This window comes from Rattus norvegicus, chromosome 3, assembly GCF_021556685.1.
Source record: "Rattus norvegicus strain SHRSP/BbbUtx chromosome 3, alternate assembly SHRSP_T2T, whole genome shotgun sequence".
Taxonomy (NCBI): Eukaryota; Metazoa; Chordata; class Mammalia; order Rodentia; family Muridae; genus Rattus; species Rattus norvegicus.
The window spans coordinates 14,108,134-14,128,134 of record NC_141536.1 but is presented as its reverse complement, the minus strand read 5'-3'; the positions used below and the strand labels follow the sequence as shown (position 1 = coordinate 14,128,134).

Below are 20,001 nucleotides of genomic sequence, written 5' to 3'. Positions count from 1 at the left end.
ATATTCAAGCCCAGGGCTTTGTGGAGGATGGTGGTGGGGACTGTGCAGTGTCTTCAACTATTAAGTACAAGAAAGGAGAGGAAAGTTAATTTATAGAGGCAAGACCTAAGCAAACAGAGAAAAACAAAGCTGGGACCAAGGAAGGAGGAAGAAGGAAAAAGCTGCCCATTTCAACAGCCCCAGGCTCCAGGCTCGTCTAACCCTTGGCAACCTCTCCTAGCCTAGGATTCCAAATCACTGTCCCAGTGACTTCCACTTTCCTGTTGAAGCTAATCTGGCTCTCATTTTGGCCTTGTGACCAAAAAGCCTTGACAAAATAGAGCATGCTTTACAACCTGCCCTAATCTAAGTTTGCAATGACCTGTGCTGGCCAGGCTGGTGCCCTGTAACCTTGGCTGCCGCCTACCATCTTGTATGGGCTGTTCTCCTCTCTGTCTCTCCACACTTCCAGGCCCAGGCCCATGTCCTCCTCCCCTCAAAGGTGTCCCTCCTTTCCCCTTACAGGACAGAATTAAGTTCCGTTCTCTGTCTCAGTGTCTCCACCCTGAACCAGGGATCAGCAGAGAAGCTCTCTGCATACCACCTCTATCCGGGCCCCTCACCTTTGTCTGAAAGCCCCCTGGATCTGAGAGGAAAGGTGGTGGTCACAGTGCCCCTGCAAAGCCCAACATAACAGACCCCAGCATGGCACAAGGCCAGTTCTGCCACCTTCCCACATGTGGGATCACAAACGTAGGTTCTACCTGCTTTCGGGGCCAGCCACAGAAGTGCTCTGTGTATACCCGCAGCAGGCCCTGGCTGCCACACCAGCACTGCAGGATCGAAGGCACAGCACACAGCTCAGGAAAGGGTCCTTTATTTCCTCATAATCAGAATCAGTCCACGTAACTATCTGTTCCTCTGGGACCTGGGGAAGGGATTGGCCTTGCAAAGGTGACTGTTATCCCAGCGCCTAGGCCCGGCTGTGTGCTAAGAGAGTTCTGAGAAAAAGAGGGGGCATCAGGAGGAAATGCCAGGGATTTCTAGGAGAAGGCAGTCCACGGGCAGCAGGTCTAGAATGACAGCCAGGCTCTCACACCCCTGTGGCATACCTCAGGGCAGGCGGGGTCACAGGACCAGTCTGAGAAGTGTCAATCATAAGGCTAACCGGCTTGGCAAGGCCCAAAGGGCTGTTCCCGGTGTCATGACCCAGACCCTGAGGAACCTGGTACTTCAGGTAGGGAGTGAAGGTGGTTGGGTCAGGTGCTTCCTCGATGAAACAGCTGTAGTGCATGTCTCCAGAGGGAATCATCCACAAAAGACACTAACATCTGTACCTTGCCCTGTGGCTTTGCAGGCCCACATGCCGCAGATGCCACTTCTGGAAACCCTGTTAGGATCTGGGCATCTCTTGATCTGTCTGGTACCTCAGTTCACAGAGCTTCTGGGTGACCAGTTAGGGACAGAGGAGTATAGTGGGTCCAGGGCCAGTTCTGTGACCATGCATGTGGGACTTTCTGAGGCTTCTCAAGATCTCTGAGGATAGTTTCTCAGCCTCGGAGGTACCACCCCCGTTCGGCCCCTGATTTCTGGAGGGAGGGTTGTAGATATGTCAGCCCTGCAGGGAAATATGTCCTAACAGGACCCACCCGGGATGCAGAGTATACCCAAGCTCAGGACTGCCTCTTGACAGCTCTAGTCTTTCATGTGTGTGCATCCACATGTGGTCTTGAACACACAAGTGCATCGTGCGCACATATGTGCAAATGCAGACATGCCCCTTACTGACCCTGGGGTGTGTATGCTGATGCCTGTTCAGGGAGCACACACTGAGGGCTACACACAGGGCCATCTGTGGAGGAACAAACATGTACTACTCCTGCTGCAGACCGAAGACACACCGGCAAAGAAGCATTCACATGAACATACAACAGGCAGACCTGGGACACCTACGGGGAGAGGACAGGAAGCAGCAGGGTGGGGAGGGTGTGCCAGGGTCTAGCTGGCACAGTTCTCTGGTAGACTGCTTAGAATGGTCTCCAAGTTGTGCTTGTCAGCGCGGATCTCAGCGAGGTCGTTCTCAAAGCTCTGGATCTGCAGCTCCTGTCGAGCAGACTCTTCCTCCAGCTGCCTTAGTTTGTGATGCAAGGATCCATGTGAATCCAGCTGCAGCCTCAAGCTTTCTAGTGCCTGCTGGGTCTCGTTCAGGGTCTGAGCAGGGGCTTGGTGGGTACCCAGGGACCCTGTAGATGAGCACAGACAGCCTCAGCAGGAGCCAGCTGCCTGCAGGAACCACTCCCCCAGTCAGATACCCAGAAACTGATCTGTTCGCCACGCACTGAAAAAAAAAATTACCTGGAAGGGGGTGTGAGAGGGTGTGAAGACCTGGGTGTCTGTGCCGTGGAGCTCACATGCAGAGGAAAGAACTGGGGCTAGAGAAATGGCTCAGCAGTTAAAAGCACTTGCTGCTCTTGTAGAGGACCCAGGTTCAAATCTCAGCACCCACACGGTAGCTTACAAAGCACTGTAATTCCAGTGCTAAGGTATCTTACACCCTCTTTCGCCTCTGTGGGCACTGCATGCATGTGGTGCACACACACACACACACACACACACACACACACACACACACACGTAAGACGTTCATGTGCCAAATAGAAATAAAAAATTTAAACAAGTCTCAAAGGTTTATTTTTTATTTCTTTGTAATCATGGCTGTCTCGTAGACCAGGCTGGCCTTGAACTCATAACTCAGAGTTATGCCTCTGCCTCCTGAGTGCTAGGATTAAAGGTGTATGCTACCATCAACCAGCAGGGTTTTTTTTTTTATTCCTAATACTTTATTTATATTTATTTATTTGCTGTGGAGTGGGGTGGGGTACATGTGGAGTCTGTTCTCTCCCTCCCTCCACCATGTGGGTCCCAGGGCTGGAATTAAGGTGCTCTGTCCTGGGAGTTGGTCTCTTTACCCACTGAGCCATTTCCTGGCCCAGTAATTTTTTTTTAAAGGCCTTAGTGAGTTTCCTCCAAACATCTGTTTCCTCATCTACAAAACTGTGTGAGAGAGGTCACAGGATCTACTCTGGCTCAAATGTCTGCACACATTTGTAGATAGCATCGTATGTGGGGAAGTGGGCTCACGGAGTAGACAGCATGGTATTCAGATTCAGACTGGATCCAGGGGGCAGAAAAGACAGGAAGGCCTGCAGGCTCAGAGGGCAGACAGTGGGTTTCTCACCCTGGCCCCCTGCGTGAATTCTTTCCACTTCTTAGGAATGAACCTTTCCAAGAGACAAAGAATGGGGCCAGGTGCTTACACTGGAATGCAGTGTGGTAGCATGGAGTCCAAGTCTTTGTCACGTTGTCATCAAGTATGACATTCAACAAGAATGGAGCTCAACTGGGTGGGAAGGTGGCAGGGCAGAAGTCAGCACCAAGTGGCTTCTAATCCTTCTAGGTCCTTCTGAACCTCCCAGGCAAAGAACAGGAGGTCAGAGGGCAAGAAAGAGCAGGGGAAGACTTAGATAGTCATATACAGGAGAACACAAAGTATCTTCTACAAAGCTCAGGGGTTGGAGACTTGGTTCCCAGCTGGTGGATCCAACTGTTAAGAGATTGGATCGTGGGCTGGAGTGATGGTTCAGTGGTTAATAGCTCTGACTGCTCTTCCAGAAGTCCTGAGTTCAAATCCCAGCAACCACATGGTGGCTCACAACCATCTGTAATGGGATCTTATGCCCTCTTCTGGTGTGTCTGAAGACAGCTACGGCATACTTATATATAATAAATAAAATAAATCTTAAAGAGAGAAAGAGAGAGAGAGAGAGAGAGAGAGAGAGAGAGAGAGAGAGAGAGATTGGATCGTGGATACCCTGGCATCTTCAATGGCTATAGAATCTAATTTTTAGACGTGGTAACCCTGCATCCTTTAAACTTTTTAAAAAATTATGTTTATTCACTTAGTGTGTGTGTGTGTGTATGATCTGCTGGGAGCACAAAGTGGTATATTGAAAGCTCCCGCTACAAATGAACTCCAGGTTCAGTGAGACCCTAACTCAAACTATGAAGTAGAGGGTCATTCAGGGAGAAAGGGTGCTTGCCACCAAGACTGATGGCTTGAGTTCAGTCCTGACCTACATAGTGAAGTCAAAATAAAATAAAAACTTTAAAAAGAATTAAGTAGCCTGGCACAGTGACCTTCAATCCCAGTACTCAGTCAAGAGCAGAGGCAGGAGAATCGGGACAGCCTGGTCTACATAGTGAGTTCCAGGACAACCAAGGAGAACCTGTCTTAAAAAACAAAAACAGGGGCTGGAGAGATGGCTCAGTGGTTAAGAGCACTGACTGCTCTTCCAGAGGTCCTGAGTTCAATTCCCAGCAACCATATGATGACTCACAACCATCTGTAATGGGATCTGATGCCCTCTTCTGGTGTGTCTGAAGAAAGCAAGCATGTCCTCATATACATAAAATAAATAAATCTTAAAAATATAATGTGCAGGGGTTGGGGATTTAGCTCAGTGGTAGAACGCTTGCCTAGGAGGCGCAAGGCCCTGGGTTCGGTCCCCAGCTCCGAAAAAAAGAACAACAACAACAACAACAACAAAAAAAAATATATATATATATATATATATATATATATATATAATGTGCAGAATAATAGAGAAGATACCCAAAATCAACATCTGACCTCCATACACAAGCCTAACACTCATGTGTGCTCTTACACACACATACACACACAGACACACACACACAGACACACACACACACACTCAGACACACAGACACAGACACACTCAGACACACATACACACACAGACACACACACAGACACACTCACACACACACTCACACACACAGACACACTCACACACACAGACACACTCACACACACAGACACTCACACACACAGACACACATATACACACATGCACACAGACAAACACACCCAGACACACACACACACAGACACACAGACACGCACATACACACACCCACACAAACATACACAGACACGCACAGATACACACACACATACACACACACATACACACACACACAAAGGGAAAGCACCCCGTGAGTCTACTTTGTTGAGTTCACTCCAGAGGGCAAAGCCACAGAAAGAAGGCAGGTGACAGGCAAAGGTGACAGGGGAGCCAGTGTTTGTTTAATGGGCCCTTTCTCTTTGGAAAGTTCTGGAGATGGATGGGTCGACACTGGGGAGACAATAATGTTGAGTGTGTTTAATGACAGAGGCCCAGACACTGGGGGCCCATCAGTCTCATCGGTGGCACTAGAAGGCGGTTGTCACATCCCTAGCCGGATGAAGCTAGACGGTAGAAGACGCACCCCGAGGGGGATATTAACATGTCTGCTCCTTCCTGGCTGCCATCAGGTGACCAGACCTCCTCCACCAGTGAGTTATCACTAGGAAATGCAGGGCTACCAAAGGCTCAAGCAGGGCCACTAGACTTTACCAAAGCAAACCTTTTCTCTCCTCTCCCTGGTCCTTCTCTCTTGCAGTGCCAAGGACAGAACCAGGCTATGCGCCAGCTAGATAAGGATTCTACCATGAGCTATATTCCCCACCCAAGTCCTTCCTCCTTTTCATCTGATTATCTTGGGCGGCTTGCCACAGTAATGGAAGCTGACTAACACAGTCATCGAAGCACGTACTTAAACGCGTTCACAAAAGGACACTTTATGTTATGCGTATCTTACCACAGTTTTTAAAAATGTGTGCTGTTCATTCCAGCCCAGCTTCTCTGACCTTTGACCTGGACCCCCAGGCCTGAATGGGTACCAGCTCTTCACCCAAAAGGCCCTAGCCGTTCAAATATAAATGTTCTCTGCTAAGCCTATATATGTATATATCAATCTTTATGTCCATGTGAATGTATGTGGATGCCCTCAGAAGAGGGTATTCAATCCCCTGGAGTTGGAGTGACAGGCTGTTGTGAACTGCATACCTAGGTGCTGGGACCAGACTTGGGTCCTCTAGAAGAGCAGGAAGCAAATGGTCTCGCTATGTATCCAAGGCTGGCCCAGAACTTGAAGCTATCCTTCTGCTTCAGCCTCTCAATGGCCAGGCTTATGAGCATGAACTACCCAATCTGGCTTCAGCTGGAATTTTCTTTCCTCGCTGTGAGCCAGCGTTTGCAGACTTCTCCCCAGATATGCACCTCCTAAGTCAAAATTCTCACTCTTGCTTCACAGGTGGGGGAAAACAGTTCAGTGTGACAAGCCCAGAGTCCCGCCACTCAGTGTTGTGTTTTATAAAAAGATAAGGAAGGGGTATGTTTGGTGGAGTCGAGGTTTGGTATGGGAGAAGGGGGTTCCTCTGCGGGCCCAGGCTGAGGCATCCCTTCCCCTTCTGAGGTACCAGCCAACGACAGTATAGTATAGAATAGAGTTTATTCATGGCATGGGGAGGTGAATTGAGAGGAATGGAGAGAGAGAGAGAGAGAGAGAGAGAGAGAGAGAGAGAGAGAGAGAGAGAGAGAGAGAGAGGAGGCCAGCCATGAGCATGTGGAGAGAGAGAGGGGAGAGGGGGTAAGGAGCAGGAGCAAGAGGAGAAGAAGAGGAAGCAAGAGAGAAAGGAGGGAGCAAACAGCTCCTTTGTAGTGAGTGAGGTACACCTGGGTGTTGCCAGGTAACTGTGGGGCAGAGCCCAGACTAAATGCCAACACTCAGGAAGACACAGAGCCAGCCTAGAATACCCGTCTGTCAAATCCCAAATCGAGTCCAATCACCACATGCCCCTTGCTTTTCCGTCATCCTGTCTACTCCCTAACTGATTATTCACCTATCGGGAACCCGAGGGTGACCTGGAACATAGGGAGTTTTCTGTCTCCCCCCAAACACACCAGATTCTCCAGACTAGAGCAACTGATGTGGCCCTGGAGACACAGTGAATTCAATCCCAGACACCCACCCTGCCCTACACAGGGCCTGGGCAGCTACAAAGCTTGGGGTAGGTGACAGGTTAGAAGTGGAAGCCATGCATTTTAAGACAAAGAGAAATGTCCCTACAACTGCCTCTCAGGGACTCGCCTTGGGGTCTCCTTACCCAGTTTCGCGAGCAGCTCTGACAGGACCTTGGTGTCCTTCTCCAAGGAGATCCGAGACTCTCGGATCTGGCGCTCCACAGTGCTCAGCCCAGAGGCCACCTTGACCAGAAAGAACATCTTAGTGACTTCCTGGGGTGGCTGGGTGTGCTGGCTAGCTTTATGACAAGTCGATACAAGCTAAAGTCATCTGAGAGGCAGGAATCTTAACTGAGAAAATGCCTTGGTAAGACTGGGCTGTAGGCAAGGCTATAGAGCATTTTCCTTCTCTTTCTCTTTCTCCTTCTCCTTCTCCTTCTCTTTCTTGCTCTCTTTCCTCCCTCTTTCTCTTTCCTCCCTCTCTTCTTTCCTTCCTCCTCTTTCTTTCTCTCTCTCTCTCTCTCTCTCTCTTTCTTTCTTTCTTTCTTTCTTTCTTTCTTTCTTTCTTTCTTTCTTTCTTTCTTTCTTTCTATGTGAGTGCTCCATTTGCATGTATACATGCTTGCCAGAAAAGGGCATTGGATCCCATTACAGATTATTGTGAGCCACCATGTGGTTTCTGGGATTTGAACTCAGGACCTCTGGAAGAGCAGTCAGTGCTCTTAACTGCTGAGCCATCTCTCCAGCCCCTAGGACATTTTCTTAATTAGTGATTGATGTGGATGGGCCGAGGCATGCTGGGCGGTGTCACCGCTGGGATGATGGTACTGGTTACTTTAACAAAGGAGGCTGAGCAAGCCACTGGGGAGCAAGTCATTAAGCAGCACCCCTCTATAGCCTCTGCATCAGCTCTCGCTTCCAAGTTCTTGCCCTGCCTGAGTTCCTGTTCTGACTTCCCTCAGTGATGAATTCTTATCTGGAGATATAAGTGGAATGGATCCTTCCCTTCCCAAATGGCTTTGGTCATGGTGTTCTGTCATAGCAATGACAATCGTAACTAAGACACTGGCCATAGAGGGAAAGGCATGAGGGCTGGGCACACCCACCTGTTTAGCTTCTTCCAGCTCCTGTTTCCGTGCTTCTGAGGTCAGCACCAGGCGAGAGGCCTGGCGGAGTGTGGCCTGGGTCTGGCTGGCGAGTCGGCTGGCATGACGGTAGTTCTGCTTCCCTTCCCTCAGGAAAGCTCTGGCAAGCTGCAAGACAGCAGTAGGGAGGGCAAGAATGAGCCCTTTGGGAAAGAGGAACCTTGTTTTTCTTTTTCAGTACTGAAGTTGGAACTGAATCTCGAACATGCTAGGTAAACACTTTGCAGCTGATCTACGTGCCAGGACCAGCTCTTATATTTTATTTTGAAATAAGGTTTCTCTGCTGCCTAGGACAGCCTTGGATTTGTGGTCCTCCTGCATCAGCCCTCGAAGTAGCTGGGATTTAGGCTCGTACCACCAGGTCTGGCTTGAACAACACTTCTTACAACATGATTCCAAGCAGTGTACGTCATAATCTAGAACACAGTCATTCATTCATTCATTCATTCCCACACTCAACAGGTATGCACTGGAGACGGGATGTGTCTCCAGTATAAATTGTTACAAATTGGGGTTGGGGATTTAGCTCAGTGGTAGAGCACTTGCCTAGCAAGTGCAAGGCCCTGGGTTCCGTCCCCAGCTCCAAAAAAAAGAAAAAACAAACAAAAAAATTGTTACAAATTACTCATCCCTCCTTAGTGGAGAAATTTTACCTATTTTATAGATGGGGAAACAGAGGTCCAGGGATGGAGAAGAGGAGTCGTGGGGCAAACACTGCACCTAGTATTTCCAGTTTCAGGTCGGTCGTTTGGGAATTTAGGCACCAGAAGAGAATTCACCTGAGTGTGAGTAGTGGACTGGAGGATGGAACACATGTGAACATAAACACACACACACACACACACACACACACACACCACACAACACACACACAACACACAACACACACACAACACACACACAACACACACACCACACACACACCACACACACACCACACACACACACAACACACAACACACACATAACACACACACAACACACATCACACACACAAACACACACACACCACACACACACAACACACACAACACAACACACACACACAAACACACACACCACACACACAACACACACACAACACACACAACACACACACAACACACACACAACACACACAACACACATACAACACACACAACACACACCACACACACACAACACACACACACAACACACACACACAACACACACACAACACACAACACACACAACACACACAACACACACACAACACACACACAACACACACACACAACACACACAGACACACACCACACACACACAACACACACACAACACACACAGACACCCCACACACACCCCACACACAACACACACAACACACACACACATACAAACACCACACATACACATACACCCCACACACATACCCCCCTACGACACACACACACACCACACACCACACACACTCACACACACATCACACACGCACACACACACCACAACACACACACAACACACACAACACACAACACACACAACACACAACACACTCACACACACAACACAACACACACAACACACACAACACACACACACACACAACACACACAACACACACAACACACACACACACAACACACACAACACACACACACACAACACACACACTCACACACACACAGCGGTTAGAATTTGGCCGCAGTTAGAGATAGCGTAGGGGAGGGGAATGTGGCTCCCTTGGATGTGTTTGCCTTGACTGCGTGAGGCCCTGAATTCAGTCTTTAGCAGGGGATAAACTGGGGTGGGTGTGGGTAATCATTCTCAGTCAGACAGTGAGTTGAAGGCCAGGCTAGGATAAGTGAGATGGGCAAGAAGTTAACGAGTGGGGGCTGGAGAGATGGCTCGGCAGTTGAGATCAGCTGTTGCTCAGTGGACCTGGGTCACTCGCCCGCACCTACAGTTCACAGCCAGGGGATCTAGCGCCAGCGTCTGACTTCTGTCCATACTAGGCACATCCAGAGCACACACACATACATGCAGGGGAAACATTTGTACAGATAAATTAAAATAAGTAAATCTAAAAGATTATTTTAAATATTAATAAGATGAAATAAACAAAACAAAGAAAATCTAGATGTTTAGAGAATAACCCAATGGGCCCAGGTATGAGCCTTGGTCATGTGACTTAAGCCTTGAATTCGGCTCAGCCTAGAGTCTTCCCATTCTCACAGGGCCACCAGTGACTCCTTGAAAACTTAGTGAGGTCACCCACGTGAACTCCTGATCTGGGAGCCAGGACCCACAACAGTTCAGCAATGTGGCGTCTTTGGCACCAAACCGGAGAAAGCTGCTGCCGTCCTGAACCTGACCTTGGCATTCTCCTTGGACATCAGTTCTGCTTCTTTGCTTCTCTTCTGGGAGTTGGAGGAGAGCGAGGCAGCATTTCCCAGCATCCTCTCTGCCTGCTTGGTCTTTCTCTTCGTGTCCTTCAAGAGCCTGGTCCTGATGCTGCCTGCTTTCCTCTTCAGCGCTGCCTGCTCCTTGGGTAGAGGGAACCTTAGCTTCATTCCTGCAAAATCAGCCAAGGCTGTGGCAGGAGGAACAGACCCTCATTTGAAAGCGTACATGGTGTCGACTGGATGCTTGGCCAGCCCTGGACTTTGGACAATGGGAGTGGAGGTTGGAGACAGAGGAGATCTCTGTGGTCCCTTCTCAAGGTGATCTCCGGGGGATAACAAAAGGAGTGAGACATTGTCCTCATCGAATGCAAAGGCCCATATGCTATTATGTGTCTGCGTTGTGGTCTCTCTAAAGTCACATCATGTGGTAGACACAGCCTAGAAAGTCTCTAGACAGTGATGGGACAGGGTGGGAAGAGTTTGGGGGGGTTGAGGCCGGAAGTTCATCTTTTGGGATATGGAAGAGTCACGGGGACAAATTTCTACCCAACACGTGCAAAGTCTTGTCCTCAATGAGAAGGTGACACCTGGGAGAGGTCATGGGCGTTTCAGTGTGGAGAGAAGGGAACTGAGGGCAGCTGGCCATGAGACATACAAGGGGCAGCTTATAACCCTCCACTGTGCTGATGCCCCCTAAATAAATAATAATAATAAATAACCCGCGACATTCCATAGCACAGATTTACGTTTCCCTAAATGTGGCTGACTCTTGGTTACAGAAGCTCCTTTTCATAGGAGGGCCACTGAGTGTGTGACCAAGACCTTAGGCCTTAAGGAAGCTAGAAAACAAGATCTGCCCTGTCCCAGCTCCACTGGGCTAAAGATACATTTCCAGTGTGCAGCGGGCAGGCGCCGAGTGGAGTGGACAGAGCCACAGAAGCTTCTGTTTGGAGCGAAGATGGTATGTGGGAGGAGCCAATCACTGAGCATTCCCTGAGGCAGAGAGATAGAGAGCGCTCAGCTCTGACTCCAAGGTGGATAAGAATTGATTTTCTCATTCTACCCACCTGTAAAACAGGTCACTTGGCTTCTTTTGAGACAGGGTTCCTCGTGTGGCCCTGGCTGTCCTGGAACTCAGTGTGCAGACCAGGCGGGCCTGGGACTCAGAGGTCCTCCCTCCTCTGCCTCCCGTTGCCACCATCCCCCACATAACTCCATTTTCTTAAAGCTGCAGAAGTTTGGGCAAGCACGAAGCCTGCCCCGCTCTAAAGAGAAACTCTGCAACAGAGTTTCCAGTTTTGTTTTGTTTGGGGCCTTTACTTACAGGGTTTCCTTTAATAGCTCAAGCTGCCTTAAAACTTACTATGGTAGCCCAGGCTGGCCTCAAGCTCCAGCCCTCTTCCTAGCTTAGCTTATCTAAGGAGTAAAGGTGTGAACCACCATCCAGCCTTTTTTTTTTTTCCTTTTTGGACAGATTCTCATGCTGTTCAGGATAGTCTCAGAGTCACTATATAATCCAGGATGAACTAGATGATCCTCCTGAGTGCTGGGATTACAGGCGTGCATGGCCATGCCTGGTTTATTTAGGGCTGAGGATCCAGCACAGAGCCTTATGTACATTTAGCAGGCACCATGTTAACTGAGCCTTATCCTTAGCTCCTGGTTTTGCCTGTGCTGAAGATGGGACTTGGGACCTCACAAACATTGGACAACTCTCTATCACTGAGCCACACCCCCTGCCGGTGACAACAGAGTCCCTTCCCATCTGGTCCTGAGGAACTCTGTGGTCTGATAATGCTGGGAGCTAGTTGGGGTGGCCACAGGGCTAGTACCCAGCGAGTGCCATGTGAGACATAGAGAGACAAGCATCCAGGAAGTCCCGAGAGGCAAAAGGACTGGCCTACCTGGTTAAGTCTATATAACTAGACTCTGTTCCCCGTGGGTAGGCATCCCTGGCTAAGGCAAGTTGACCGTCAGCATCCAGGGCTCAGCAGCACACACGTACCCTCTAGGTCAGCTAGCAGGGTCTTCGCTCCTATGACGGTCACCTTAGCAGCTTGGACAGCTGAGGAAACCTGTGTCAGGGCAGCTGTGGTCTTGTTTCGTAGCTGGAAAGAGGAAAAGAAAGACAGGGTCGCTGCCTGGAGAGAGATCAAGGGGCCCCAGATGGACAGGCTAGGCCCCAAATCTCAGAATGACTGACTGGAGATCGCCCTGATTCTAGGAACCCTAATCTGGTTACATGATTACAGCCCCAAATCAATCCTAAGAAGACTCCTGTCTGGATGACCAGAAAACTAGAACCAAAGGAAGAAGATGGAGACAACAGGACACTTCAGTCTCTGACTCTATCAGCCCCTGGCTATAAACAGCTCCTCCTCACAGAGTAGCAACACCTGCCCCATGGCCGCTAGATGTGACTAGATAGGAAAGAACTCAGGTTTGATTGTGCAAGATGTGCAAGAGAGGACACAAAGAATGTAGGCGTCACAGGAAGCTGATTGCAGGGCGTGGCTCAAACTTTGAATTCTTGAACTTACAGCAGCTGGGCCAATGCACGCAAGCTCTGCCTACCATTAAGCCCCTCCCTCGACACCAGCATCCTGTTGTGGGGCGGGGCATCACAAGGTCCCGCCCCTCCCTGTGGATTTATACTAAGGTAATGAGGTAATCCGTGATGGTCTGAATGAGGACGGACCCTCCTAGGTTTATATATTTGAATGTTTGATCCCCAGTTGGTGGCAGTGGATTGGGTGTGTGGCCTCGTTGGAGGAGGTCACTAGGGGTGGGCTTCCAGGTTTCAAAAGCTCGGTCTTGCTCTCTCTGTGTCTCTCACTTACGGATCTCAGCTACTGCTTCAGCACCTTGTCTGCCTCCCTGTCCGCCTGCTACCATGCTCCCCGCTGTGATGATAATGGCTGAACACCAAATTCAAAGCAAGCCCCAATTGACTGCTTTCTTTTATAAGTTGCTTTGATCAAGATGTCTCTTCACAGCAAGAGAATAGTGACACAGACAGAAGTCTTGGTCCTGTAAGCAACCCCATTGACACTCACTGGCTTACACAAAAGATCCAAGGGTAGGAGAGCTAACTTGTTGGGAAAATAAGCCAAGAGTGGGAGGCTGATGAGAGCCTTGGACCATAGCCTGTCTATACTACTAAGGACAATGTCTCCTCCCTCCATCAATCATTAGCTCCTCCCTAGGGAGGAGTGGGACCTTGTGACACTGCCCCATAACAGGATAAATAACACGAGATTGAAATAATCATGTCACATGTATGAAGCTGTCCTAATGAAACCTAATACTACATGTCATTAATATATGCTAATAAAAAGTTTTTTTAAAGCAAAGAATTTGGGCTGGCTCGGTGGGTAAAGGTTCTCAAGGCCTCACACCGAAGGAGACAACAGACTCCCACAAGCTGTCCTCACGTTGTAGCAAATGGGTGACCCCGCCCATGACCAGACACGAAATCTAAATAAATGTAGTAAATAAATAAAAAAATAAAAGGGATGCTTGGTTACTTTGAGTGTCTGGGTTAAAGAGCGCGTGACTACGGTCTGTGGGAAGTCTCAGAGGGCAAAGATGTTTGCTGCCAGGGCTGACAAATGCAAGTTTGAGCCTCAGGACCCAGCTGGCAGGAAAAGAGAGAAAAACCCTGACTCTGACCTCTGACCTCCACAGGGCTACGGCTCCTGCATGGGCTCACAGGAAGTCAGGGACAGTGGAGGGGTGTGCCGGGCCTCAGACAGGGAGTGGAGGCACCGCCCTAGAGGTATGGGTTCCTGGGGTTACTTTCAGGAGGAATGTTCTAGAACATAAGGAGGTTAGTGCAGCATGGGAAAGGGGCCGAAGGCCACCGAACAGGGTAAATTGTCCCTTGAAGTGGGAGTAAACTTTTATTTTATTTTTTAAAAAAGATTTATTTATATATGTGACTACATTGTCACTGTTTTCAGACACAGCAGATGGTTGTGAGCCACCATGTGGTTGCTGGGAATTGAACTCAGGACCTCCAGAAGAATAGTCAGTGCTCTTAACCACTGAGCCATCTCTCCAGCTCCTGCCCTGCCCCCCAGGATAAACCTTTATCTCCAAACTCTAAAGTACCTGCACAGATCAAATATAAAGCTTTCTCAAGGGAGGGGACCATAGGCCTAGGGCAGCACACTTACACCAAGCTTTAGACTCCATTGTGTCTTCTTGGCACACATAAATATTTATTTAACTTGCTGCTGTTGGAAATGCCAAAGTGGACACTCAGCAACAATCAATAAAATGTTTGAGGCTGAAAAAAGTGGTTTCTTATTTGATTTGCTACAAATAAACAAGGTGGGTTTGAAGGGCCAGGGAAGCCTCAGTTTCTGGCTCTGGAGGTTGGGTGGGAGGGGGAGAGAGCTGTGAAAGCTGTGTGGACTGGGCAGGAGGGCTGTAGGCAAAGAGCATCTGCAGAGGAGGGTCTGTCCCTCCTAGGACTCAGCTCCCAGAGAGTCCGCAGAGGCTGCCTCTCTTCCTGGTTTCCTCAGATACAGGGTATGGGTCAGGTCAGAGGGCACTATGTAGGGTCCTCAACACAGCAAAGCTTGCCTGGGTAGGTAGGTGTCAGGCCCTGGGTCCAATCCTCAAATACCTCCTTTCTCCTCAGGAGAACGTGTCTCTTAAGTTCATAGGGAAGTCGAGGGCTCTGTGGGGAAGCCATGACTACCATTGCAGGGGGTCTGAGTCTGGTCAGTAGGCTGCGTCCTTGGGTGGCATCACAATGCTTTCCTGAGTTTAGCACATACCCTGAGGCTGGCTAACATCAAATGGCCCTGTGGAAAGGGTTTGAAATCTTTGGGTGCTGTTCATAGGACCTTCCCAGAGTCTGAAATTATCCCCCAAGAAAAGTACTCTCGCGTAATAACTTTAAACGGGTCTTCTATATGTTCCCTGAATGTTCTGAGTCAAACTGCCCATTCTAGAAACCTCTACCCTCATCTAACGTCATCTCTCTGGGCTGAACACCAGGCTGTGGGACTTAACACGGACTCCCAAGGGCTGCTCAGAGTGGGTGCCCCTGCTCAGAGTGGGGGCATATCTATGGTCAGAAGGAAGGAAGAGACACAAGAATCATCCGGTCTGTGACTGACTCTGAAAGAGGGTGCGTGAATATGGTCCCTATCATCCACCTGCCCACTGGTGTCGGTCTGTCTATCCCCTCCCTTGGCTTGGCTGCCTTGAAAACCCTCAGGCATTTCCACGGAGACACGGACTCTTGGAAATGCTATTTTTCATGTTTGCACCCCGCCCCACTCCAGCCCAGCATCCCTTGGAGGCAAACCCTCCCTCTTCCAGGTCCCAGACTCAAAGCTGACCTGCAGAAAGGGCTCCACCTTCCTCAAGGCTCTCCCAGCCTCTACCTGCAGGGCTCCCACCGCTTGGCCTGCCTGGTTCTGCTGCAGCTTCTGCTCCAGGGCTTTCACTCTCCGGCCTAGGTATCTAGCTTGGGAGTCCTGAGGATTGGAGGAAAAGGAAGGCTCAGGTAGAGCTGAGGACCAGACCCTCTGCTCAGGGAAAGGTGCCCCGCTGTGCTGAGGGTCAGCCTGCAGCTACTTGCCCAGAACTGAAACGTTTGATCCTGTTCCCAGAGTGCCTCCTGTCTTCCCAAACACCTCATATATCCAGAGGCAAGGCAATGGCAGGATACAGTAGGGTTTCAGAGGAACCAGGCTGGGAGAGTCCGTCACTGGAGGCTCAGACCCCAGCCCCACCAATTTTTAGCTGGGCAACCCTGGGCAACTCCGGCTACCTGTCCTGACCTGTGGGTAGGACTGCCTTTTTTCTTTGCACGGTGAGGGTCCCTCCCCAGACCCACAGTCCTTCCTCCATCTGAACCTTGGCCTATATACTTCAGAATACAGTGTTCCAGATGTTAGAAAGGCGGAACCGTGTAGCTGTGTATGATCCTGAGCCCTCCATGGTAGCTGGGTCATCCGGGTTATTGCATGTGAAAAAAACAAGGGAAGCCACCAGACGGAAGCTGCGGGCAGCCTCTGTCCCAAACGCACTTGGATAGATAACTTTCTGGTTTTTACTTCCTTGGTGTTGTGGGTGGGACCCAGGGCCTTGTGTATGCTGAGCACAGACTCTCCCCAGGAGCTGCACCAAGCTGGCTTAGTGCTCTATTAAAGCCAGGTTTCTGAGGCTGGAGATCTCAGGATTCCCCAACAGACAAGCTAGGCAGGATGTGGAGTGTTGGCTGCTGGGCTCACTAGATCCCCCTCCAGCTCCCACCTCTAAAATTAAGCTAGAGGAGGGTGAGTCCATAGGATTGAGGCTCACTAGTGGCTAGAACTCAGGGAGGGAAATCCTTGGTCAAGGTCACTGCTGGAGCGAGAACTGGGACGCACATCACCCCCATCTCTCTGATGTCCTTATTCGTGTATAGTATTAATGTCTTGGTATGAATGACTGGCTGAACCCCTTCCTGTTTCAGCAGGCCACTTCCCAGTTAACAAGAAGTCTTTCCCACCTCCGCCTGGCCCTCTGGCTTCTGCGTTATCTAGAACCTTCACTGCCACCCCGTGAGGCGATCCAGGGTTGCTGAACTGACCATTGCTTCAGGGGTGACCATCGAGCCCAGACGTGGGGCTGCGGCACCAACGACTTGCTTCACCGTGGCTAGTGCCTTTTCAGCTTTGGGCAGCGCCTCTGCCACAGCTATGCCCAGGGCAGTCTGAGCTGCCTGCACCTCCTGGTACCTGGGAGGGAAGAGGTCAGGATGAGCCAAAGACCAGGGTGTAGGACACCTCTTTCCATCTCCATCAAAGCTGCTGGCTGGAGCTGTTGATCTGCAAAGCCCAGACTCACCCTGTGCAATGCAGGACCCAGCAACTGGCCTGGGAAAGTGGCTTAGTGTGTGTGCATGTGTGTATGTGTGCGTGTGTGTGTCTGTATGTGTGTGCTTGCCTGCCTTTGAGTGTATGTTTCCAGGGAGGCAAGAAGCATCAGATGGCCTGGAGCTAGTGTTGGAGGCAGTCGTAAGCCACCCAGTGTGGCTGGAAACTGATCTTGGATTCTTTACAAGAGCAGTAAGTGTTCCTAACAGCCGAGCCCTCTCCAGTCTCCGAGGCTTTCACACGAGCTGTCCCGTTATTCCCTTATTAGGTTTGGGCATGCCACTCTGCCCAGGCTAGTGTGCACCTGAGAACCACACATTCTGCAGACCCTTAGATCCTCTCCGCAAGCTGCAGAGAAAGCTACCTGGGGGCGGAGGGGGGAGGGGGAGAAGAACAGTGCGTAGGCTGTGATCATGGTCGACCTTGCCTTCGCTGCTCATCTTTGGCATATGTTGCTGTTTGGATATGAAGTGACCCCCATGTATACGAACACTTGGTCCCCGTTTAGTGTCATTGAGGAGTTAGCTTTTAGAAGGTGGAGACTTGCTGGAGGAAGCGAGTCCCCAGGGAGAGGGCCTTGGGGTTTTATGAGGGTAGCTTCCTGTTCACTCTCTGATTCTTGATTGTAGATGCGACATGTCCAGCCCACTTCCTGCTCCTGCCCGGTGCCTTCCCTGCACGAAGCCATGTGTAACTAGCCCAACAGAGATGAAGATATTCTGAGCCTCTCGTGCTCTCCCTTTGTTATCAAGTTACAGAAACCTTGGACTCCAGGAACTAGAATTCCCTCAGGAGTTGGGAAGTGATGGTACAGGGCTTTAATCCCAGCACTTGGGAGGCAGAGGCAGGAGGATCTCTGAGTCTGAGTCCAGCTTGGTTTACAGAGCAAGTTCCAGAACAGCCAGGGCTATACAGAGGAAGTGGGTCTCAAATAACAAATAACAAAAACAAGCCAACAATGCCCTCAGGAGAAAGCCTATCTCCTGAACCAGCCAGAGGCAGCCTTTCCCCCAGAAGAGCACAAGGTCAGGAACTGGAACCATGGTGGGTTCTGATGGGCAGGGCCACCCCTTGCCCAGGACTGCTTAAACATTAATCTCCCAGTTGCCTAAAGACAGACGGACAGGGACAGCAAGGAGTTCCCCACCGAATATCTTTGTCTCTCCTTCCAGTGTGGCCACATTGATACAACTCCTTCTTATGCTTTTCGTTATTAATTTGGTCTTTTCATCCAAGGATGGGTGCCTAAACCTGGCTTGTTGGGGGGCAGTGCTTCTAAGCCCAGCAACAATGTCTCTCTCACTATAATGGAAAGCTCCCTCAGACTGGAAGCAGAAGAAACCTTTCCTCCCTTCGCTGTTTTCTATCAGGCCTTCTGTTACAGCAACTAGAAGGGTAATTAATACTGTGTATTACGTGCCACTGACAAGTGGAGACCTGAAAGACAGGAAGGACTCAGGGGGAGCTGGTTCTGGAAGCAGTCACCTCTAGCTGGTTCTAACAGCCTCCTGGAAGCTCAGCCCAAGATTCTCTGCACACCCATGGAGACCTTACCTCTCCTCCAGTTCCTGCTGGGCCTCTGAGGCCACACTGCCTTTCAACAGCTTCCACAGGAGCTCATAGCTGGTGTTGGAGGCGAGCAGGGCCCTTTCCACGGTAGCTTCGATCTTGGTGGCTGTGTCCCTGTGGCTATATAAACTGTCACTGTGAGCACACACAGAACTGGTGGTGCCCAGACCACAGCCCTGCCTACTTCAAGGGTCTCCACCCACCCATTTGCTGCAGTAAGAGCAGGTTTCACTCTGGGTTTTAACTCCTGTCACACACATCGCTTACACCTGTGGTGCTGGCAAGAGGATGGGCAAAGGCCTTCCACCACATGGCCTCTCACACAGACAACACAGCGGGGAGTGGGCAAGCGGGGAGCGGGCAAGCCAGCCTGGGATTGAATCCTGGCCTCTTATCATGTGTCCTCCATGAGGGAGTCATCTCACTTCTCTGGATCTGTCTCCTCATCTCTAACGTGAGTTTGGTCCCCATAGCGAAAGAGGAAAACTGTGGGCTAGAGGGATGGCTCAGCAGTTAAGAGCACTGGGCTCTTGCACAGGCCCAGAAGTCAGATCTCAGCACCCACATGGGTCAGCTCATAAGTATGAGTGCTCTTAACCACTGAGCCATCCCTTCAGCCTGTAAGTTGTTTTTTTGTTTTTTGTTTTTTTTAAAGGAAGCAGAAAACCATCCAAATGCTGCCCTGGGGAGACAGCTCAGTTGGCAAAGTGCTCACCTTGCAAGCAGGAGGTCCTGAGTTTGATCCCCAGTACCCACATAAAAAGCTGGGTGCAGTGGCAGGCATGTGTAATTCCAGCCAGGGAGGGAAAGAGTCAGATCCCTGGGACTTGCTGGTAGCCAGGTTAGCCTAATTGGTTAGCCCCAGCCCAGTGAGAGGCCCAGTGTCATGTCACTTAAGAAATGTCACCCCAGGCTGTTGTCTGGCTTTTACATCATGCACCTACACACACACACACACACACACACACACACACACACACACACACACACACACAGAGAGAGAGAGAGAGAGAGAGAGAGAGAGAGAGAGAGAGAGAGAGAGAGCACCATACCACTCCTGTGACCATTATCTATTAGTGGGTGACTATATAAGGAAAATGTGATAGATCCTAGCCATTATATGATAAGCTGT

General features: G+C 50.1%; 1 protein-coding gene across 2 annotated transcripts in view; it reads right to left on the bottom strand.

Moving 5' to 3' along the window:
- Positions 1-262: 262 nt before the first annotated feature.
- Lamc3 (laminin subunit gamma 3) overlaps positions 263-20,001 on the bottom strand; it is a 61,088-nt gene continuing 41,349 nt past the window's right edge. The window contains exons 21-29 of one of the 2 annotated variants that reach the window (XR_015683094.1): positions 18,855-18,989; positions 17,015-17,162; positions 15,777-15,914; positions 12,425-12,527; positions 11,487-11,697; positions 10,390-10,589; positions 8,015-8,161; positions 7,052-7,151; positions 841-2,222 (exon numbers count right to left, since the gene is read on the bottom strand). Coding sequence is in view for 1 of the 2 variants with exons in the window: in NM_001107830.1 (NP_001101300.1) it covers positions 1,978-2,222; positions 7,052-7,151; positions 8,015-8,161; positions 10,390-10,589; positions 12,425-12,527; positions 15,777-15,914; positions 17,015-17,162; positions 18,855-18,989 (1,216 nt within the window). In the remaining variant the exon portion in view is untranslated. 2 annotated transcript variants of the gene reach the window in all.